The sequence below is a fragment of the Ceratina calcarata genome, unplaced genomic scaffold (genome assembly GCF_001652005.2).
Source record: "Ceratina calcarata isolate Rehan_Ccalc_2016 unplaced genomic scaffold, ASM165200v1 scaffold293.2, whole genome shotgun sequence".
NCBI lineage: Eukaryota > Metazoa > Arthropoda > Insecta > Hymenoptera > Apidae > Ceratina > Ceratina calcarata.
In genome coordinates, this window is record NW_017151702.1 from 104860 (window position 1) to 123660 (window position 18801).

General features: G+C 46.2%; 1 protein-coding gene and 1 long non-coding RNA gene across 4 annotated transcripts in view; one reads left to right on the forward strand and one right to left on the reverse strand.

The window, feature by feature from the left end:
* Positions 1-18801, reverse strand: part of bbg (PDZ domain-containing protein big bang) — a 36551-nt gene that overhangs the window by 10485 nt on the left and 7265 nt on the right. The window contains exons 3-6 of the mRNA XM_018022725.2: positions 17952-18428; positions 16394-17880; positions 15387-15469; positions 2727-2801 (exon numbers count right to left, since the gene is read on the reverse strand). Of these exons, the coding sequence (XP_017878214.1) occupies positions 2727-2801; positions 15387-15469; positions 16394-17880; positions 17952-18428 (2122 nt within the window). The remainder of the gene's footprint in view (positions 1-2726; positions 2802-15386; positions 15470-16393; positions 17881-17951; positions 18429-18801) is intronic.
* The window catches only part of LOC113464187 (uncharacterized), a 22183-nt gene continuing 11322 nt past the window's right edge, over positions 7941-18801 (forward strand). The window contains exons 1-2 of one of the 3 annotated variants that reach the window (XR_003389035.1): positions 7941-9136; positions 9420-9596. This is a non-coding gene — a long non-coding RNA (uncharacterized LOC113464187). Of the gene's footprint in view, positions 9597-18801 lie in introns of all 3 variants that reach the window. The other 2 variants (XR_003389036.1, XR_003389034.1) reach the window with 2 other exon arrangements.

Here is an 18801-nt window from a genome sequence, read left to right on the forward strand (position 1 = left end):
AGTACATAAATTTTTGGGATTTAAATTTTCCTCTCTCAGCCTGAGAACTGCTGGAGAATTTAGACTTGGCTCTGATAATTCTTTGATAATAATAGGTACACAGAATATGATGAAAGACGCTATAAAAATTTTTTCTGGGAACAGTATTTTCATGTATCGATAAAAATGTCTAGAGAGGCGAGCATAAGATTTAAGGATTTAACGTCGTTTTAATATAATACACCTTGTCTGACGCACTTAAAAGCAGTTAATCGCAATCATAAATTACGTGATTGAGCTCGCTGGTTTCAAACTCGTAACTTTCCTTTAGCAACGGTTGGAGGAGACCTTGGCGATCAGAGATCTGAATCGTGTAGCTCGAAAGTGTCGAACCTTGTACGCAGATTATATTAATTGTTATTTTTTATCTCCCAATGAAGTCTCTTTGTTACCGTGAATCGCGGCGGAACGACTTCTCATTTTATTGACCCGCGCATTGTCGTCCACAAATCGATCTTTCAGTTACCACGATAGTAATCTTTTCACTCGTAAAAGCAATAAAGCGTCAATAAGTGGAGTGTCGATCGTTATAGCTCCCTGCATGCCTACCGATGATTAATTTGATACGCATCGTGGATCGTTAAGACGAAATTTCAAATGACAAACTTTCCTGTGATCAACCACAGACAGTCTTCTGTCCTTAATTACACGTTCTCCACTCGTCGTTATCTATCAATTTGTATCCAGCGTCAGAAAATCGTCTCCTCCGGATGCTTCGAAACTGGGACACGACGCAACGTAATACGTACGCCGAACCACGCGCTGAAGGGTTAATATCACGTTGCAGATATCCGCGACCTCGAGAAGTACGCCTGGGTACTTATGTTTCGCCTGTTAACTCGCTAACTGTCCGCTATTTATAGCGGTTATCGAGCGTGATTTTAATTGAAAGAAACCGTGCATCTAATGGGAAAATGCTACCGCTCGAAACAGCCCGGGGATCGGCTTCAAATCGATCAACGATCGAGCAAGAACCTCCAACGGGAGATTATTCCTAGAAATTACCTGCACGCAATTCCTCCTCTCTCGTCGCTTGGCTCAACCTTAAGGATACGTGCTGGGACACCTGTTACGCCAATGCGATGTGCGACCAGCGAGTCTTTCTTCGATTCCAATCAAATTCGCGTTTGATAAATATCGTAAAAACTATTATATCGATCAATTTATCGATGATTCATAGAAAGTGTAAACAGTGAGTTTCTGTGAGTCTCATTGCGTTATTGCTTTTTGCCATGATCTCGCACGCTGATTCACGCGTTACATCACGAACCGAACAGGGTCCAGACTTCTTTTGTTTTACGACGAGGCACGCGGGTGTACGCGTCGGGGAGAAGAAATCCTTTTAAAACACGAACCCGGGGTATCGCGTTACTCTCGACCCTTTCGAGTCAACAGCCATTTGTCACGTTCAATTTCCGTTTCCTTTCGAGCATAGCCTCGGTACGTTTCATTTCGTATTGCGCTCAGCATCAATGAAACTGGCGGTGCATTTCGTTTCTCGTTCTACTTGACGAACGAGCGTCAATGAAACTGGACCAGTTTAAAAAGGAACGCGCGAGTCGATCAATTTGAATAATGGCGAGCATAAGAGATCTCAGAATGCGGAAACGTTTGAGTAATTGACTCTCGTCGAGTACGTGCTCGAGGATGTGACAAGAGGGCTTAGTCGCCCGTGGGAGCTGCTCACACCTTCGGAATTCTTATCCAATTAGTGTTTTGTTTTTCTTATCAACGAGATTGCTGGAACGCTGGTCAAAGCAAATAATAGATTCGTGGATAAATGCGAGGACTTACGTGTCTCGGTATCGATACGAGCTTCGATTGCTGGTGCTTTTTACCGAGATCGATGCCACGTATACGGTGCACGCCGCTTCCTAGTTTCTTTCGACGTACGTGGAACCCGAGGATCTCGAGTCGTCTTCTCGGGAATCCTTCCTCACGATTTTTACTTCCAATCTACGTTATTGATTTCGATACGTCTATTTCCAGTGATTGTCTAACATTTTATCTGACCCGATGACATCAGATATAAAATGGCATATGCTGTTTCTTTATCTTTTATTACATCAAAGTTATCAGCTGTTTTTCTTTATGTCACTCGAATGTAATAGTAGATAAAGTTACTCAATGACTAATTATAAAAGTAAAATCGCGTTGAAGAAGGCGAAGTCACGTTATAATTGAGTCAGGGGATAAATGAACGGTGAATATTTGTGGAACGAGAATCGTGACCTGGACATCAGAGATACAGGGTTCAGGCCCCGTTGCTCGATTTCGTCTCGGGAACACACGAGAGACGTTCATTACCGGTCGCCGAACGAGTTCGTGACACGTCACGGCGTATCTCTCAATGTGAAGTTCGCGGAGGCACGATCGAGGGCGAATTCTTTGTGGACTTTCACCGGGCGAAGGACGGCGACCGAGAGGCTCTACCGCGGTCACGCTTTTCGAAAAATTCACTCTTTGTTCCGTTGAAATCGTTTCGCGGAACAGAATGCCTTTGAAACTGAATAAGCAATAAATTGTTCGTCGTTCATAAATACGTAATAAAATAACAGACGCATGAAGCACATTAATTGCAATAGAATGTATAAAACTGTTCATCTATTTTATTTTTATTCAATATCTAATGCCACTATATCGTTAAGAAACTTTTTGTCAAGAAGTCAATGTATGCAGCTGCTTACCTGCTTGAGGATTTTCAGCGACAGCCTCGGCGAAGCGTGTGGTTCGATTCTCGTTCTCTACCTCGTCATTCCGCGCTGCAAGCAACAAAAGCAACAGACTGTAGACTACAGACCAGCATTATCGCACTAGAATTTCTACGATATCTTAAACGATTATTGAGTAAAAAGAAATGAAGCGTGGCACGATAATGAGTGTCGGTAACGGTTCGAGAGACACTCGACTTGCGTACGAAGTCTCCACACTCTTTTCTAGCCTCGTATCGTGAACGACGTTTCAATTAAGAAAAATTGCAGGCAAACAGAGGGCTGATAGTGAATCTAACGGAGTTTCCACTAGTTTTCCGACGATTTACGACGGCCGCTCTTCGGGTATATTGTAGATGACGTTTCAATTAAGAAAAATTTAGCGAGCGTACACAAACGGGGAGTAGTGATAATGAATCGAGGTAATGGCTCGGTGGACACAGCTGCACGGTTGACTCCAGTTGACCCGTCGTTTATTAAACATCAGATACACGGGATAGGACACGCGCGTCCGCTAGCCCGTGTACGGAGTTAACAGAGATCAAGCTTTTCTCCAGCGTTTCCGTATTTTACGCATCACGTGTTTCATGCAAAAATCAAATATCCCGTGCCAACGAGATGAAGGCGATTTTTATACTGTAACGCGTATAGAAAATAAATGAAAGAAGTGCACGTAGTTTAAGGCTGATCGAGTGGGACCCTTGTTCCACGCGACCTTGATCGCTTAATGAATGCTGCAGAGATCCGTATCTCGAGGCGAGGAGCACGTCCACCGGCTAATAAACCTTTGAACCCCATCGCTATTAATTAATCTCGGCATGCTCTTGTTTATAGAGTCAGAGAATGGAAAGTGAATTCGATCGCTATAATTTGCGAATCGATATTGCAAATAGATTCGGTAAATTACGAGTTCCTGCTGATGACCTACGATGTTGCAATTAACGAGAAGGTTCCTCGATCAGAATCCTGTAATCGAACGTGGCGAACACGACGCCTGTTCATTTGCAAATCGTTCATCGAACACGCGTCCTTATGATGTCGGAATTTATACGTCTGCAATGGAACAAATGATTCGATAGAAGTTGACTTCGTAGACAGAAATTGAGACTCCGAAGTGCCCAGAGAGGGAAATGGTTGATCGAATTAGCGAAGGCGTAACGAGACTCCGAGACGGCAGAGTTTTCGCATTCCTTAACCGGATAAATACTTTTGCGGCGCAAGCAGATTAACGCGAGCGATATCAGCTGCCTTACGAGCTCTTGCGGTGCATCGTAAACCCTCGTAACCGCTGAGGTGTACTCTACGTCTAATCGACTGTTCAAATTCCGTTTTTCTCGCAATTATTATCACACACAATGTAAAAGTGTTTGCTGAAATTTGCAATTGTATATTTGATATTTAATTTGCACGAAGTTCTTGGGCCTGAAATTGCAGGAGCTTACTGCAATGATTGAGACGATATTTCAGTGGTGATCGAATGAGTCGACGAAAGGGCCGGCGGGAAGTTGACATTAAGGGTTCCGCGCGTACCAACGAGAGAGCGAGAGAGAGAGAGTGGGAGCTAGTTCAGAAGCGGTGCAAACAGGAAGAGGACAGGCAGGTCAGGAAAGGGAGCGAGCAAGAGGAAGGAAAGAGGGAGGTGGAAAGGGAGCAACGAAAAATAAGAAGAGTGGTTCTCTTCTCCGGTCTAAGAGGTTGGGAGCGGGTGGCCTTGAGCAGGTCATCACCTCCGGCTGATGCTGCGCGCGCTGGACCATCTTAACTTCTTCTTCTTCTTCTACTTACTCCTTGAACCCCACGCCAGTCTCTTTTACCTTCTTCCTCTTTCTCATTTCTTCCATCCCTCTTTCTCTCTCTCCCTCTCTCTCTCTCTCGTCTGTTTCCGTCCTTACTGTGCACGCTGCTCTTTACACTTTTCCACGGACCTCCGGCACACAGAACGACCCGTGCAAGCTAACTCCTCGGCGAAACGTATTCACGATCCCTTTTGGCACAAAGCCAATGACCAATGATATTCAAATACAGTTCTGGTCAACATTTTGCCAAGCGTACAACGGTCGATTAGCTCGGACCGCGAATCGTCGAGAGTCGACAGCACTCTGTGTCGCGTTCTGACCAGCAAATTGAGTTTGACAAAGTGGATCATAGCGTTTCAAAGACGTAATGACCCAGTCATCCGGTCTCGCGAAATTCTTTCAAACGCGACTAGAGATTGAACACCTGGAAATCGTTCGCGAAAAACATGCAGTCGTTATATAAAAACGGAAGATCGACAAAAATTCCTCTGATACAAAATCGATATGAAACGATGCAAAGGAAAATTACTTTTTCTATTCCTCCGCGATAATACAGATGATACACTGGTAATCTGACGTACGGTAATTTTCAGGCTAATTGCCGAACAGGTCGAAGGGAATCACGCAAATCGAGTTTGACAAAGTGGATTGTCCGTAACGCCCCTCGGACGTAAATGGTCGGGCACGCCACGCGTCAGCTTTCGCAGGTACGACGAAATCGTCCCGGTAAAAATCGACCTCCGCGGTATCTGCTTAAGTGAATGAGAAAGATAAACATAATAATTACGGCAAATTGCGGGCTGCCGCTGCTGAAATCGCGAGAGGGGACTCCGGCACCCTGAGCCATGTGTGTGTTGCTAAATCGAAATCGGATACAGTTCGAACGAAACACTGGGGAGTTTCGAATAAAGTGCATGCGTTCGCGAGAGCGGAGTCAACGTACTTGGTAGAGAATACGTAATTATTATAAATGAAAATCTTGGAAAAGGAGCGGCAGGAAATGAATCGTGTTGATCGATACTGTTAAGAGTTCGGTACACAAACTCTGATAAGAACGCTTCCACTCTTAAGAGCTTTCGAGAGAATTCAGAATCATCCGACCAGTTCGTTTCTAGTAAATAATTTTCCATAACGCTCACGAAGAAATTACTCGGCCGTAACACGATCACGAAGCTAGGCGAGTTATCCTTGTAATTATTGGCTCGTCGTTAATTAGCACGGATTCAATTAAATCGCCGGCCATTACCTGGGTAATTACGGAATCGTGTGATTGAAAGAGGTATTAACGATTAACCCTTTACGCGAGACACGCGCCAGTTGAGAGAAATAAATCCGTCCCGATTATCCGAGCCAACATAATTGTGATCTACGTGGTGTAACGTCTCAGTTACATTAAGATACGATTGCGCACGATGATAAGAATTATTTATGAAACGGATCGACTTACGACGACGTAGATTAAACAATCTCGACCCAAATGCAAATCGGGCTTGACATTCTTTCAAAGAATTTTACTGGTGAGCAAAGTGTTTCAGCAACACTCGTTTGACCAGGGGTAAAATCGTGTTCCGATTTCCAGTCTGAGAGATCGATAGATCGCGTGCCAAGCTAACGGAGTAACAATTTGCTCCGTGATCCACGTTAAACGACGAACACTGAGTTATACATCGATTACGATACGGCGAACATTGATTTCTGTAGACTCACTGTCAGAGATTCTGATTCAGCTGGATTAGAAGTGGTATCATCCGTCGCGATAGGAATTATCGCGTTGTCGACGTGCAGTTAACACTTCCGAAATCCATGGTCGATTCTATTCCCGCTTAGCGCGTAATCGACTGGCGAATTGCGCCGTGCACGCGATACATGCCCGACTCATGAAATAATAAACGCTCTCACGTTCGGGCTAACAGAGTGTTTCTCGCGGATCGACACAGCGAGCAGTTGGCGCCTGATAAACCGACCGCGACCGATCAACGAATGACCAACATCGCCCCCGCGTCGCCCTGCGGAAATTTAATATCTGAGAGCGTGTACGCACGCAGAAGATGCGTCCGATGAATGAGCTGATTGTGTCTTACGCTCGACGAATACAATCACGTTTGTCTACGTATACGCTTTCTCTGTAGCCGTTGCGAAATTGCAAACGAAACGTGTCCTCGAAACTCGAGATTGTAGAATCTGTGGCAGAAATCGTTTGTAAATTGGCAATAAGGACGGTGGGAAGAATTCTCGGAGGATGATGGTGGTAAATGTGTAGTCAGAGGCAGGTGTAGGCCATCGGCGGTGTCAGCTGCCAGCGACAGAAGCCCTTGGCGAGGCCTACCCTTGAGAGATTCGAAAAATATCCTCTGCGCTGGTGCCGGATGGAGCGAGCGAACGGCAGCTGTTGCTCGCGCTTTTCTGTGGGTGGCGAGTGAAAGTGCAGCTTCGAGGTCAGACCGGGGGGACAAATTCAATTTTTACGGCCAAGTCTCTCTCGCAAATCTCCACGAATTTATTTACAATTTACAAGTTAATGAAAGTACAGTAACTCTTATACGAACATTGAAATTTGTTTAAATGTGGAAATTGAGTACGATTGCAAACTCAGTCAGGAGATTGAATTTACTCTGGCGGCTTCAATTCAATAAACTAAACTAAGTTTTACTCAGCCAGTGAAATTGATTTAAAAGCAGTTTGAAGTTCAGGAGATTTAATTTACTGGAGTTTCTCTCTGGCAGATCCCTTTGATATAAAAGTTTCACACGATTAATTATTGAGTTAGAACTGATCATCGTTCTAAAAACAGTTTCAAGCGTTTTGTAACAGCTTAGCTTTTTTCGTTTCCGAAACTTTTTGGTCGGATGAGAAAGCGGCTCGGTCCGGGGGAGAATCTTTTTTTACCCGCGCGCTTCTGTGATGCTTCGCATCCTGCTACTGAACGCGTTCTCGCGTCGATTGTATCGTAATTCCGAGTCTGCTAATTGCTCTTTATTCAGCTGCTCGATTTTACGGCGTTTTATTTAGCGAAAGCCAGACGTGAGTCAGACTCGAATTATTCGCCGATAGTCAGCTTATGATTCACCGGATCGTGCGAAACGGGGAGCTCGAGAAATATGCTTTTCATATTCTAATTCGCTGTTCATGTGACACCAGTCACGAGTTTCGAGGACAGATCTCTGGATCGCATTACTAACTGTCCTATTATCGCTGCGGAACTCGTTCTACCGTACGATCTGATACTGTTCCAATATGTACACGCACGTAAATACGAATTAGGCGCCGGTGTTATTCTCTACATCCTTTCTGGCGTTCCCGCTGTTAGCACAGAACTGCGAGTACGTTTCGCATGGAATATTTTTCACGTCCAATTCGGGATAGGAACGCGCGAGTAAATATTTAAATACCTTTTTCAGTCACGGATCGAGCCCGGTTGCGTTCGGTAGCTGCGGTTCGCCGAACGGTAACGCGATCCCTCGGGTACCAGCTTTTAATATCTCTTCACGGTTTTCGGGCACTGACTCTCAAACACTTTAGAAACCACGGTTTTTATTGACGATTACCGCGGCTCACGAGTATCGTCGACTTTTCACTCATCGACTTCGGATCGTTTGCAATCGAACGAGATTTCACGTTAACGTTCGGACGAAGAATCATACGATTTCGAGATGAGAGGAGGGTCGGAACGGATTTAATTGGAGAAGGCGCTATTGACAAGTGGAGAGAACGTTTCAGCGGACGAGGGCCCTCGGCACGTTTTGACTCGGAGCGTCGAGAAGAGACTGGCGAACGCCTTTCTGGCTCCGGCTGGGACATCGCTGGGCATCCCTTTCCACCAACGACGGGGCTTCCTTACTGGTCTCAAGGAGAGACCGAGGTACCTTTACTCTTGATAGGTTACCTTTGAGTTAACTCGATAGGATCGTAAACGTGCGCGTGCATATAAATCACTCCCTCGATCTCGAAAACATCTACGATTTTCGGACTCGACACTTTGCTCCCTCCTAAAAATCTTCTACGCTCATGCATGCAATTTGCTATCGGTAAACATTTTGAAATAAATGTCTGATTGTTAAAAAACGATTCTTGTTCTATTTACTTATTTTCGTTTCGCGCTGTCCAAACGCGAGCCACTGCGATATTGATATATATCGACGTATCGATTGTAACAATTATCGTCGATAGAGCGAGTTCGCTTCGTCGGTGATGGAAGTGACACCGGTGGTTCGCTACGTGCATCGGTCAGTTTACGAGATTAGTTTAATGAAGGTAAGTGTCAGATAAAAAAGTATCATGTTCGTTTTCGTTTCGCGAGATCGTGATCGAGATCGCGGATAATCGTTTTTGATGGCCGCAGGGTGCCTCACGCAGGATTGCACGGTGGAAACCGTAACCGGAGTTACACGTTCCATGCCGACCTTGCGTCTCGTTCCTGACCCGTGCCTTCTTTTTCGCGATCCTACGCGGCTACTCTTATCGAACGATTCATCTCAGTCGTGTCGCGATTTCGCCAGTTAACCTCACCAAATCCGAGGGACCGGAGAGACGCGGCCTCTGCGCGCCAAAACATATTTCCGGGAAGCTGTCGGCAGGCCTTTGCACTCCACCGTAAGCATGCATATTACTTGGTATCTTTTATCGCATACGGTATCTCGGTCTCAAAGGGAATGCTCGTTTTTCTATGGTTCTGTCATTTCGATACAAAAGAGAGGCTCAAGTTATCTGTCAAATATACATATGTACAAATAGGGTTACTCTCGACGATCGTGAACATAGTTGCTCAAAAAATGCATGTGGCGCCACGGCAATTTCCGGTTTAGTCTTGACCAGTATGTCCAGTGTGGAGCAACAATTTTCGTTTACGTTTTTCTGAGAACGTTTCTGTGTTAAGTGCAGAGTGACTGACGAGAGGAAGGAGCAGAGAGGAACCATTGACTGGGATCGGTGACAAAACGGAAGGATCAGTCCCGGGTTTTTCTATTAGGAGCTACCAAAGGCCATCGGCGATGCATTATTCATCGGATGCGACTACTGACCACGGGAACGAGGAATTTCGAGGACCTGCACTGTAAGTACCAACGCATAATATGTACTCGACGTTGCATGCGTACCGGAGTCATAATTTCGCGTTCCTCGATCCGAGGTTCATAAATGTTTCATGCCAGGATTGAATAGAATCGTCTTGCGTTTCGAAAAGTCATACATAGTTGCACTCGCGATCAGCATAAGCTTATTTTCAGCGACTGACGACGTGCGTGAGGAAATTTGAACGTCAATACGAATAGTGTGATACACTGTTCTTCGATGTAGTTCAGCGAGCTTTTAATGTCCGAGAATTCCGCTTGCGAGTAGAACGAATCGCATGCGTAACTTTCATCAAAACGTCTCGGCGTGTAATTAAAGAGCGACCTTGTGCAAGATCTCGTTCCATCGTCCCCGAGGACGATTATCTCTCGAATTCTTGCGTCACGTCGTTTTCCTCGTCCGCAGATTCCTTGAACCTGCACTTAAAGAATTCGATTCGTTCCGAGAGTAAACGCTCTCGATTCTTATAAAACATGAATTAGCTTTCCTCGATTCTCGAATCGCTTTGACCTTGCGTTCTTCGGCGATTTATCCGAGTACTCGGGCCTAGTTTCTACAATTGCGTAACACGTCTGATATCTACTCTCGGCTCCTCGTTTCTCATGGTACCTAATGTTTGAACGAATCGTACGGTACAGTGTTTGCCAGGCAGACGCAAAGTGCTTATCCGTGTTCGCGAAATTTACAACAGAAGCCCGGCCGATTGAGTTTTCACGTTATTCGGTAACACGCGGCACGAAACGAGTTACCGCTAGCTCGCAATGCGTTTGCATGCGCGACGGGCCGCCCGCTCCGATATATCCCTGACAATGACGAACGTGACGTAAATGGCAGATGCATACATACTTGTAAAGGCCGACTCATTGTCACGCAAGCGTGTACGCGCACCGTTTAAATTGTAACCAGAATCTCGTAACGGGGTCGGTGTAAAAATCACGTTTTCGGAAATTCCCGTTGCAAAATTCCAACAGGCATTGCATCATCGAGCATCGAATCACGATCTTCTTTTGTCACATCATTATTAATTCCTTTGAATTAGACGCAGTTAATAAATCTTTGAGGCAACGTTTACTTGCGTTAGAGCCGTGTTTTATCAGGCGGTGACATTATAGCGGTTTCGTCAACCGAGGCTCGCGATGAAAAACACGTAGGCATGGAAAATATGTAAAACGGCATTCGCGTATCGTTCAAAGTCAAAGTTGGCCGAGGAGAAAAATACGTCGTCGGCGGGCTCAAAGGATAGTCACGCGCGGTTGATTAGTCGTCAGAAGAATGTTGACTGGGCAAAGTTGCGCGTGGGAATCCGTGGTTAAATCTAAGGACGTATACTCCGGAAACAGGAGTCTGTTCGTCCGCTCTCCCGGTCGTATAAGCGAAACAAGATCGCGTCGAAGAAAACGCTGAAAACGAAAGTCTCGGAGGCGGCATAGGAACCGAGCCGCGCGACTCCTTCGCGGATCCTTTGGTGGTCTTCTAAGATGCGCGAGCGACAAAAAAGAAACCGGTCGAGCTTCTTCCGTTTCGCGAACGAGGGGAACGAAGGAAGGGTCTCGCGGGTTCAAACTTGGCGCGAGCGGCTCTATAAACGTAGAAGGGAGAGAGAAAGAGAGAGAAGCCGGATCTGGTATCGTGGAATGCGAGAGTGCACCGGGTCCCGCGCACGAAATCCCCGCGAGTGGCCGATCCTCTTCCAATTAGAGTCGAACGGGATCGGGAGATAAACAGAGTCGTAGGCGCGAAATAAATATCGTTGTTCGCTCGCCCGAGGTCGGATCGGGAGATCTCGCGGCTCTATCACCGTGGAAAGGCTAGTTTTTTTTTCACCCGACCGAGAAGGTTATCGACGATAACTTGTCGTCCTCGCGGGCAAGGACCGATCTTTTTCCGGTGTCTAACAGGCATCCGAGCAATGTCGCCGCTCGTCGAGGGCATTCCGAGCAGAGAAAAATCTCACTGCCCGGACCGTGTACGTACTTACGTACGGCTACACGGGTACTCGCGTTCTGGACTGCGCTCGTTTCCTCAACGATGTTTTAGCGCCTCGAGTCGAGTCACTACCGCGATAAGTCAGCGCGTAACTGTAAAGGGACGTTCTCTTCCTCGTTTCGAAGCAAGAGCAGAAAAACCCGAAAATTTACGCGATCACCCGGTCCCGACGAAATACCTCGAGATTCGCTACGCTTCGGGTTTCGTGCGAATCCCTGCAAGCGTAACACGTGCGTCGCGGCGACATTCGCGCGTGGCAGACGGCGAGTAGCCAGGTAGCCCGTGAACATCTGTTGCCAGGAGGTGTCTCGATTACGCATTCGTTTGGCCGCGAATTTTCCACGGCCCTCCATACTAATTGTCCGAGGCGCTAAACGCGACGCGCTTTGCACAGCCGGACCATTATACCCGGTTGAAGGGGGCAGGAATCCTTTCATCGAGCGTCGATCGCCGCCTTAACTGATTGTTCATGTTCGACCGGATTACCGCATCAGATTTGCTCGGTGCAACGGTTATTATCCTTGTTACTTCGAATTCCCCGGGACGCATGAATTCAAGTATGACTTATCGAAGCTAATCGAATCGTTGCCCGGGCACCTTCCGGGTCGCTGGAATGTCGTCCCTTAGATCGGACGTATTGGCCGCACGTAGGCGATCCTTTCATATCCATTCTCTGCCCGATGTCATGCATTCCCCTTTGTAAATTGCACGACGGTTCGTATAAAAAATCCCGACAAATCGAAAGCTCGCGCCGAATCATATAATCTTAATCACGTTGAGAAGATACGATTAAGATATCTGACGATCGAACGTGGTCCAGAACCGTGGAGGGAAGCGTATGGTCACAGCGGAGCGTGGGTGGCTGGTCAGGGTCCGATGGTATAGTAGTCACAACAATATGGCCGGGTATCGCATACCCCGGGTTCTCCCAGTGGCTGACCGCGCTCAAGGTCCACCCGTTCCCCGATTAATCGCCTTCCTTTTCGAGATCTTTCACTTTGCTTCGCTCCCAATCGATTCGACCGCGATCTGTTTGCCCGACGCATCACGTACTACCGATGAATCCCGATCGAAGGAGACGGGATTCCGTCCCGGTAGCTCGAGTATACTGACCCAAAGATACTGGTCTAGCCTTGGATCGCGTCACTCGATTATCCGTTCCATTCCGCGTCCAATCTGCTCTAACGCCTTCGCTCACGCGATTCAATGATTACGATAAATTTTCATATAGAACGGAACGCTCGTAATTTCAATTTAAACGATCGTTTAACGACGTCTATTTTTCTACGAACGTGTAAAGCTCGTAGTTCAGTATCGGAATTTGTATTGAAAGTCAGTAATAACGATCGACGGTACTTTCTCCTGGGGCATTTAATATTCATGCCCGCATAATGAACTCGGGAAACGTCATGGGAGCAAAGAGATTGGCGCATCGACGCATTAAACTTTGCCGGGAATCGTTCGTTCCTGTTCGATTCCCAGGAACCGGTCACGAACGGTGATTAGCCGGATCAATCATTCAGAGAAACTATAAATCGGCTCCGGAGGGAGCGAACTCGTAAGCTCGTCTGCGATTATTAAACTCACGGTCAAACGTGATCGATGCTCAACCATCGCGGATTCCGTAGAACTTAGAAATTAGATCGTCCGGGGTTTTATTTATTGCGCGGTTCGCCGGTAACTCAGCCGATGATAGCCGAGGGAAACCGGTCGGGTTTAAAAACCGTTTTAAGTCGTTGTTTATCCGTGGCGAGCGTAATCATAAGATAAACGCGCGTATTAATCAATAGCCTCGGTCGTTAGGCTCGCGTAAAACCATCGCGGATACTCGTTTCCCGAATACCGATTTAACCAGACTTTTACGACCCTCCGATCGACGGTATTCGATTTTCGAACATAAATTTAACCGTTGCACGATAGCACGCGCGATGAAGAAAGGAGAAAGGAGTCCCGGAAATCAAGTTTCTATTCAGAAATCTCGAGATGCATTTCAAAATGCATTGCTAAACGGGGTGTTTATAAATTTATTTGGGCAATTTATACGATGCCATAGAAATCTGTTTATCGTCCTTTGCTCGCGGTTCGAGGTATCTTCTGTTCATTGAGCATTGCATTAAAATATGTTTTTGCACGTTGGAAGAGGTTCTATTTAAGGAGCGGCAAGGTCGGAGGCGAATTCGAAACGGAGCGAGGAATGCGAATGATTTTCGTGTTCCGTTCAGTAAAAGTTGAGGAGTCGTAAAGTGCGCGTTTAACCGGATCCTAAAAGCACCTACCGGTTAGCCCGTTCTTTGCAAACGAAATAGCTACCTGGCGCGCCTCTCTGTACTTCTTGAATTATTCTTAACGGTTCCGTTCTCACACCCACCGACCGCTTTCGAGGAGTGGTATCGTACGGACTTTACTCGTTTCCCCGAGAATTTCGAAACGAAAAATGAGATCCGCCTGGAGCCAGTCGGGAAAGTATGCAAAAATTAATGGCCTCGCTTTTCCCCGCGGAGCTTCAATTATAAATGAACCGTCAGAATCCATATTTAGATGCTGCTAGCCAGCGTTTGCGTTCGCGGCACGTTAACGCCGGTTTAAAATACGAGAGGTGTGAAAACCCTCGATTGTACGTAGGTGAGGTTTGGTTCAGTGGATCATGGGTAATAATGCACTGACTGTAAATAATTGACTGCACGCCCACGGTAATCGACATCCGGTACAACTACCCCTGCATAATTAAGGTCAGGTATCCAAACCCATTGGCACATCGGAGTTATCGTAGAGAAAGAAAAGCAGTTTCATGAAAAATAGAACGTTTGCAATTCTTGGTACTGCAGAACTAAATTTGCACATTCTACGAAATATGTATCGACCACTTAATTCTTCGTAGAAAGGGTTACAGTTCATACGGGAAGGATCGAAAGGTGGTTCGTTGAACCAGTGATATTTTTATCTGTTGGGGGTCGCGACATCGATCTCTCGCCTTCGATTTCCCACGTAGAAGTCGCGATCCATCTTTGGCGGACAATGAAGTCGGTAGCCGCGGCGCGGATCCGCTCGACTCCGCTCCGTCGTCGTTGGAATTCCACGGCGTCGAAGGTGCGCCCAGGCGAACGAACACGCCTTTGTCTCTCGCTCCGCGGAACATTGGCTGCCTCCGTTTCGAATGCTCGTTCTCGCGTGCACACGCGCGCGAAACCGGAGAACCTTAGCGGCGCGTAACGCACCGAGATTAATGCGTAACCTTTATGAAGCCAGCCGGAGGGATGCGTGCGTGGGCGTGCGCCGTGTTCTATCCGCGGAATTCCAACGCTTTCATCTCGGGTTCAATGAAATCTGCCACCCCCTTGGAAAGCGCGCGCTTAACTAGGAAATTGTGAGTCTCGTCTATTTCACTTTGTATCAAAGGGTTTCATACTGAGTCGTCAAAGATGAGGATCAAAGATCGAAGTGATGACTCTGATGCGATTTTCAATTGGTATTCAAGAATTTCATGTTTGTCGATGAACGTCTCTGTCATATCTTTAAATGATGTCACGCATTAATTATATCGAACGTGTCAAGAATGGTTACGTTGGGTATAAGAAATAACAGGAACAATGGAAACGTTAGAGGGTCTTTCCACGACTAGTTGATTGAAGTAAACGGCGCTAACATTTTTGCGCAGTTGTCCCAATTAAACATTTTAATTGAGCCCCCCTATCAAGCTCGATCGTTTCCTATTGGCCTCGAAGCGTTTTACTAAATTCGTCGCGGCGACGTCTGGACAGATAATTAAGATGTTCTCGTAAGTACTCACCGTTTGCATCGTACGTGTCGTTCTTGCACGATTCCTCGGCCTTTCCTGTGGAATTCGAATCGCTGTCGCTCGCAACTTTGTTTCTGCGAAACGAAAACGACCCCGTCAGATTTTTGTATACTCGCATTCCATCCAGATGCAATTACGATGGAATTGCGCCGGTTTTGGAACTCGTCCGACTTTTACAGTTTTTTATTGACCGCCAGCAAGGCGATCAATGCTCGTAAGAGGTTTCACGTTTTTTAAATACCGGCTCCGAGGAAATGTCACTCGGCCGTAATTTGTGATATAAATTGTCAATTAAATGGGAATAAGTGGTCGGACTTGTGAATATCTGTATCTCTATATTAAGTTGAACTAGGCGTGGCACGTGTGTTCTATAAATAAGTAGCATTTTGCAAGTGCAAATGCTGCGGGTAAATCTTAATCGAGGTGAGCCGGAGAAACGCTCGGCACGAGCGTAATTTGCTTACAATTAGAGAACGTAGCGAATTAATGTACTGTAAACTCGTGCCTACTTATTGTTACCCGGCTACCGTGTGTCTACATAAACATTCGCGTTTGATAACGTATCTGCCGGCAGTTTATTCCGGCAGAATCGACTAGATGATACACTTTGATAACTACGGATAACGTAAACAAGAATCGGGCGGAGAGAGAAAGAGATATCTCGAGAACGATCGGTGGTTCTTTTTTTACTCCTTCAGAACTGGTTCCACAGGAAGTTGAACGACACGTTTATCGCTGTCAAAACATATTGTCTAACTCGGCGAATTTCGTTCGTTCACCTTTGCCAATGCTACAGCCGCATAGTTCAACATGTATGCATTTTGCTCGATAATTAATATTTTTAATATTTAACGTATTGAAATTATTTTAATTTAGCTTATAGTACGATAGGTCTCAATATTTTTATTGAGTTTATTTATTCCTCGCTCTGACCGATGAATTATCTTTTAGAAATCTAATTTCTAATTCTAGTAAAACGAATTCTGTATGAAACTTACGTGTTTGTGTATTCGAGAGAATTCGTCTCCTCTTCTTCGCCAATAGTGGCCAGGTTACTCTGCCAGTAATAATCTCCTTCGTCACTTTCATCGGTCGTATCGTCCTCATCGATGGTTTCTTCATTACTGGAATTGCGACTAATACTTCTCAAACTGATATCGTTACACGATCTATAAGAGTCGTCGCTCTCGTTGCTCTCTCGTCGTCCGTAAATCTCTCTTTCATTCGCTTCTAAATTCTCACTTATAAAATCTTTGTCGTCCTGCTCTTCTATGGGTTCATTGAACTTCGTAACTTGTTCATGTTCCTCGTCAGAATCTTCGATCTTCGATATGGTAACAGAAGTTCTGATCTCTGGTTTGGGCCTCTCCTTCGTTTCACTATCATTATTATAATGATTAGATTTGTTTTTAAGTTCATCTTCGTTCCTGCGAGAAACAGCTTTAGCTTTTCTGATCTCGATGATCTCGATTATCTTATTAGTCCGAAGTCCTTCATCTTCTTTTAGATCGTAATTCTCCATTGACTCGGTATCATCCGTTTCCACGATTCTCTTCTTCTCCAAATCCAAGTTTTCGTCTACATTGCTATTGGACGGTGTCGAGTCGACTTCTGACTCCTTTCTGTCCGCAGCCCTTGACCTATTCTCCTCAAATTGAGCACTCTCGTCTTTTGAGCATGGTTCATCGTCCTCGAAACTCGTTTGCCTAGACTCGGGCAGCGAGGAAGGTTTCGTTTCGGTTCGAGGAGGCGGCGGTGGAGGCGGTGGTCTCTTCCTCCTGGCCTTGACGTCCCTCCTGGGCATCGGCTTAGGCGGTAGCACAGGTGCGTCCTGTTCCTTGGTCTCCTCGTTCTGAGAACGCGGCTCTTGATTGACGTTGATCCTGTTAACGTGATTCCTCGCGGGCAGAGGCGGAGGCGTTCTGTCCTTTCGCTTCTCTTGGAATTCCTCGCTGTTCACGCGCTCGACGAGCTCCACGTCGTCTTTAATTGGCCTGAAATGCGTCGTCGAGTCGGCGGCTAGATCGGTGTAAAAAAGATCCGGACGCGGCTCGTGACCGTAGCTCAACGGCGCGTCTTGGAAACTCAGCGGAGGCTGAAAGGTGATCGTCTCCTCGATCAGGACCGTGTTGGGTGCCACCACTGCGGTGATCTTCTCTATTTCCCCTTTCGACTCCACGTGGGTCACCGCCGCGGAATTGGCCAAACGACGTAAGAGATAATCGGGAGGATTCGTGGAGCAATCGTCCAAGTTCTCTAAGGGGCAGATCGTCTTGGCCGGCTGAGAATCGAAGTCCTGCTCGATTCCAGGCTGCTCGGAGGTCGTAGAAGCTGTCGACACGGTCGAGACGGTCGACACTCGGTCCGAGGTTGAGAAACGGTCGATCACCGTTGACATCGAGCTTCCCGTGTCGTCCGACGTGCTTCCGTGCGTCGATCCACACTGAGACCGAGCGTCCACGTACACCATCGCTTCCGGAGGGTCCTACGAATTCATTGATGTTCATAGAAATCATATTTGTCATTGATATAAAAATGATTTCAATTCGTAATTACCTGCTTCGATTTTGATAATTCCGGTGAACGTTCCTTCGGCGATCCTTTGGGACTCTCTTGTGCAACGAAACCGTTTACGCTTCTCGGAGAAGAGTCGCAACTTTCGTATGACGTCGATTTGCTATTTTCCAATTGACCAACGGATTGCGAATTCGGAGAACCATTCTGAGAACTGCTCTGCGAGCTGTTCTGAGATTTGTTCCAAGATTTTTTTACGGGACTCGGGTTTGCCTCTCCGTCGGCCAAACCTCTAGCCTGTCGCAACTTTCGGGGCGGAACGGGCGGCGGTACCGACGGCAATTCCGGCGGTACTTTGCATTTCTCGGGGGAATTCTTTTTCTCCGCACTGACCACTTCGGGTCTCAGCGCTCCCCTACACCTGACCATTAGTTTGATGACCAGCTGCGACTCCTTCAAACGCCGCACGCAATCTAGTCGAGTCATGTGTGTCACTGGTACACCGTCTATCGAGAGTACCTGGAACAGAGACACGGTTACGGGAGATCGGTTCTTGTTCTATGGACTACTAACGATTCTCCTGGGAATCGTGCAACTGGGACTTGAAAATTATCACAGAAAACTGTTCCAGTAATCTTTTCATCATTCTCTTTGCACGAGACTAAGGCAGTTCATACATAATACAACTTTTACAGTGATCAGATTAAAAAATGTATTTCAGACAGACAAGTCTGTTGTTTAAACTATTGATTCATTTATATGATCGTAATTCTATGATTTATTATGGTCTTACGTTTAAGGATGTATAGGCTATATAATTAAAAAATGCTAACATGTTGAATTTGTCATTATATATTATGTAGATTCCTATTACTATTAACTGCTGCCTGCA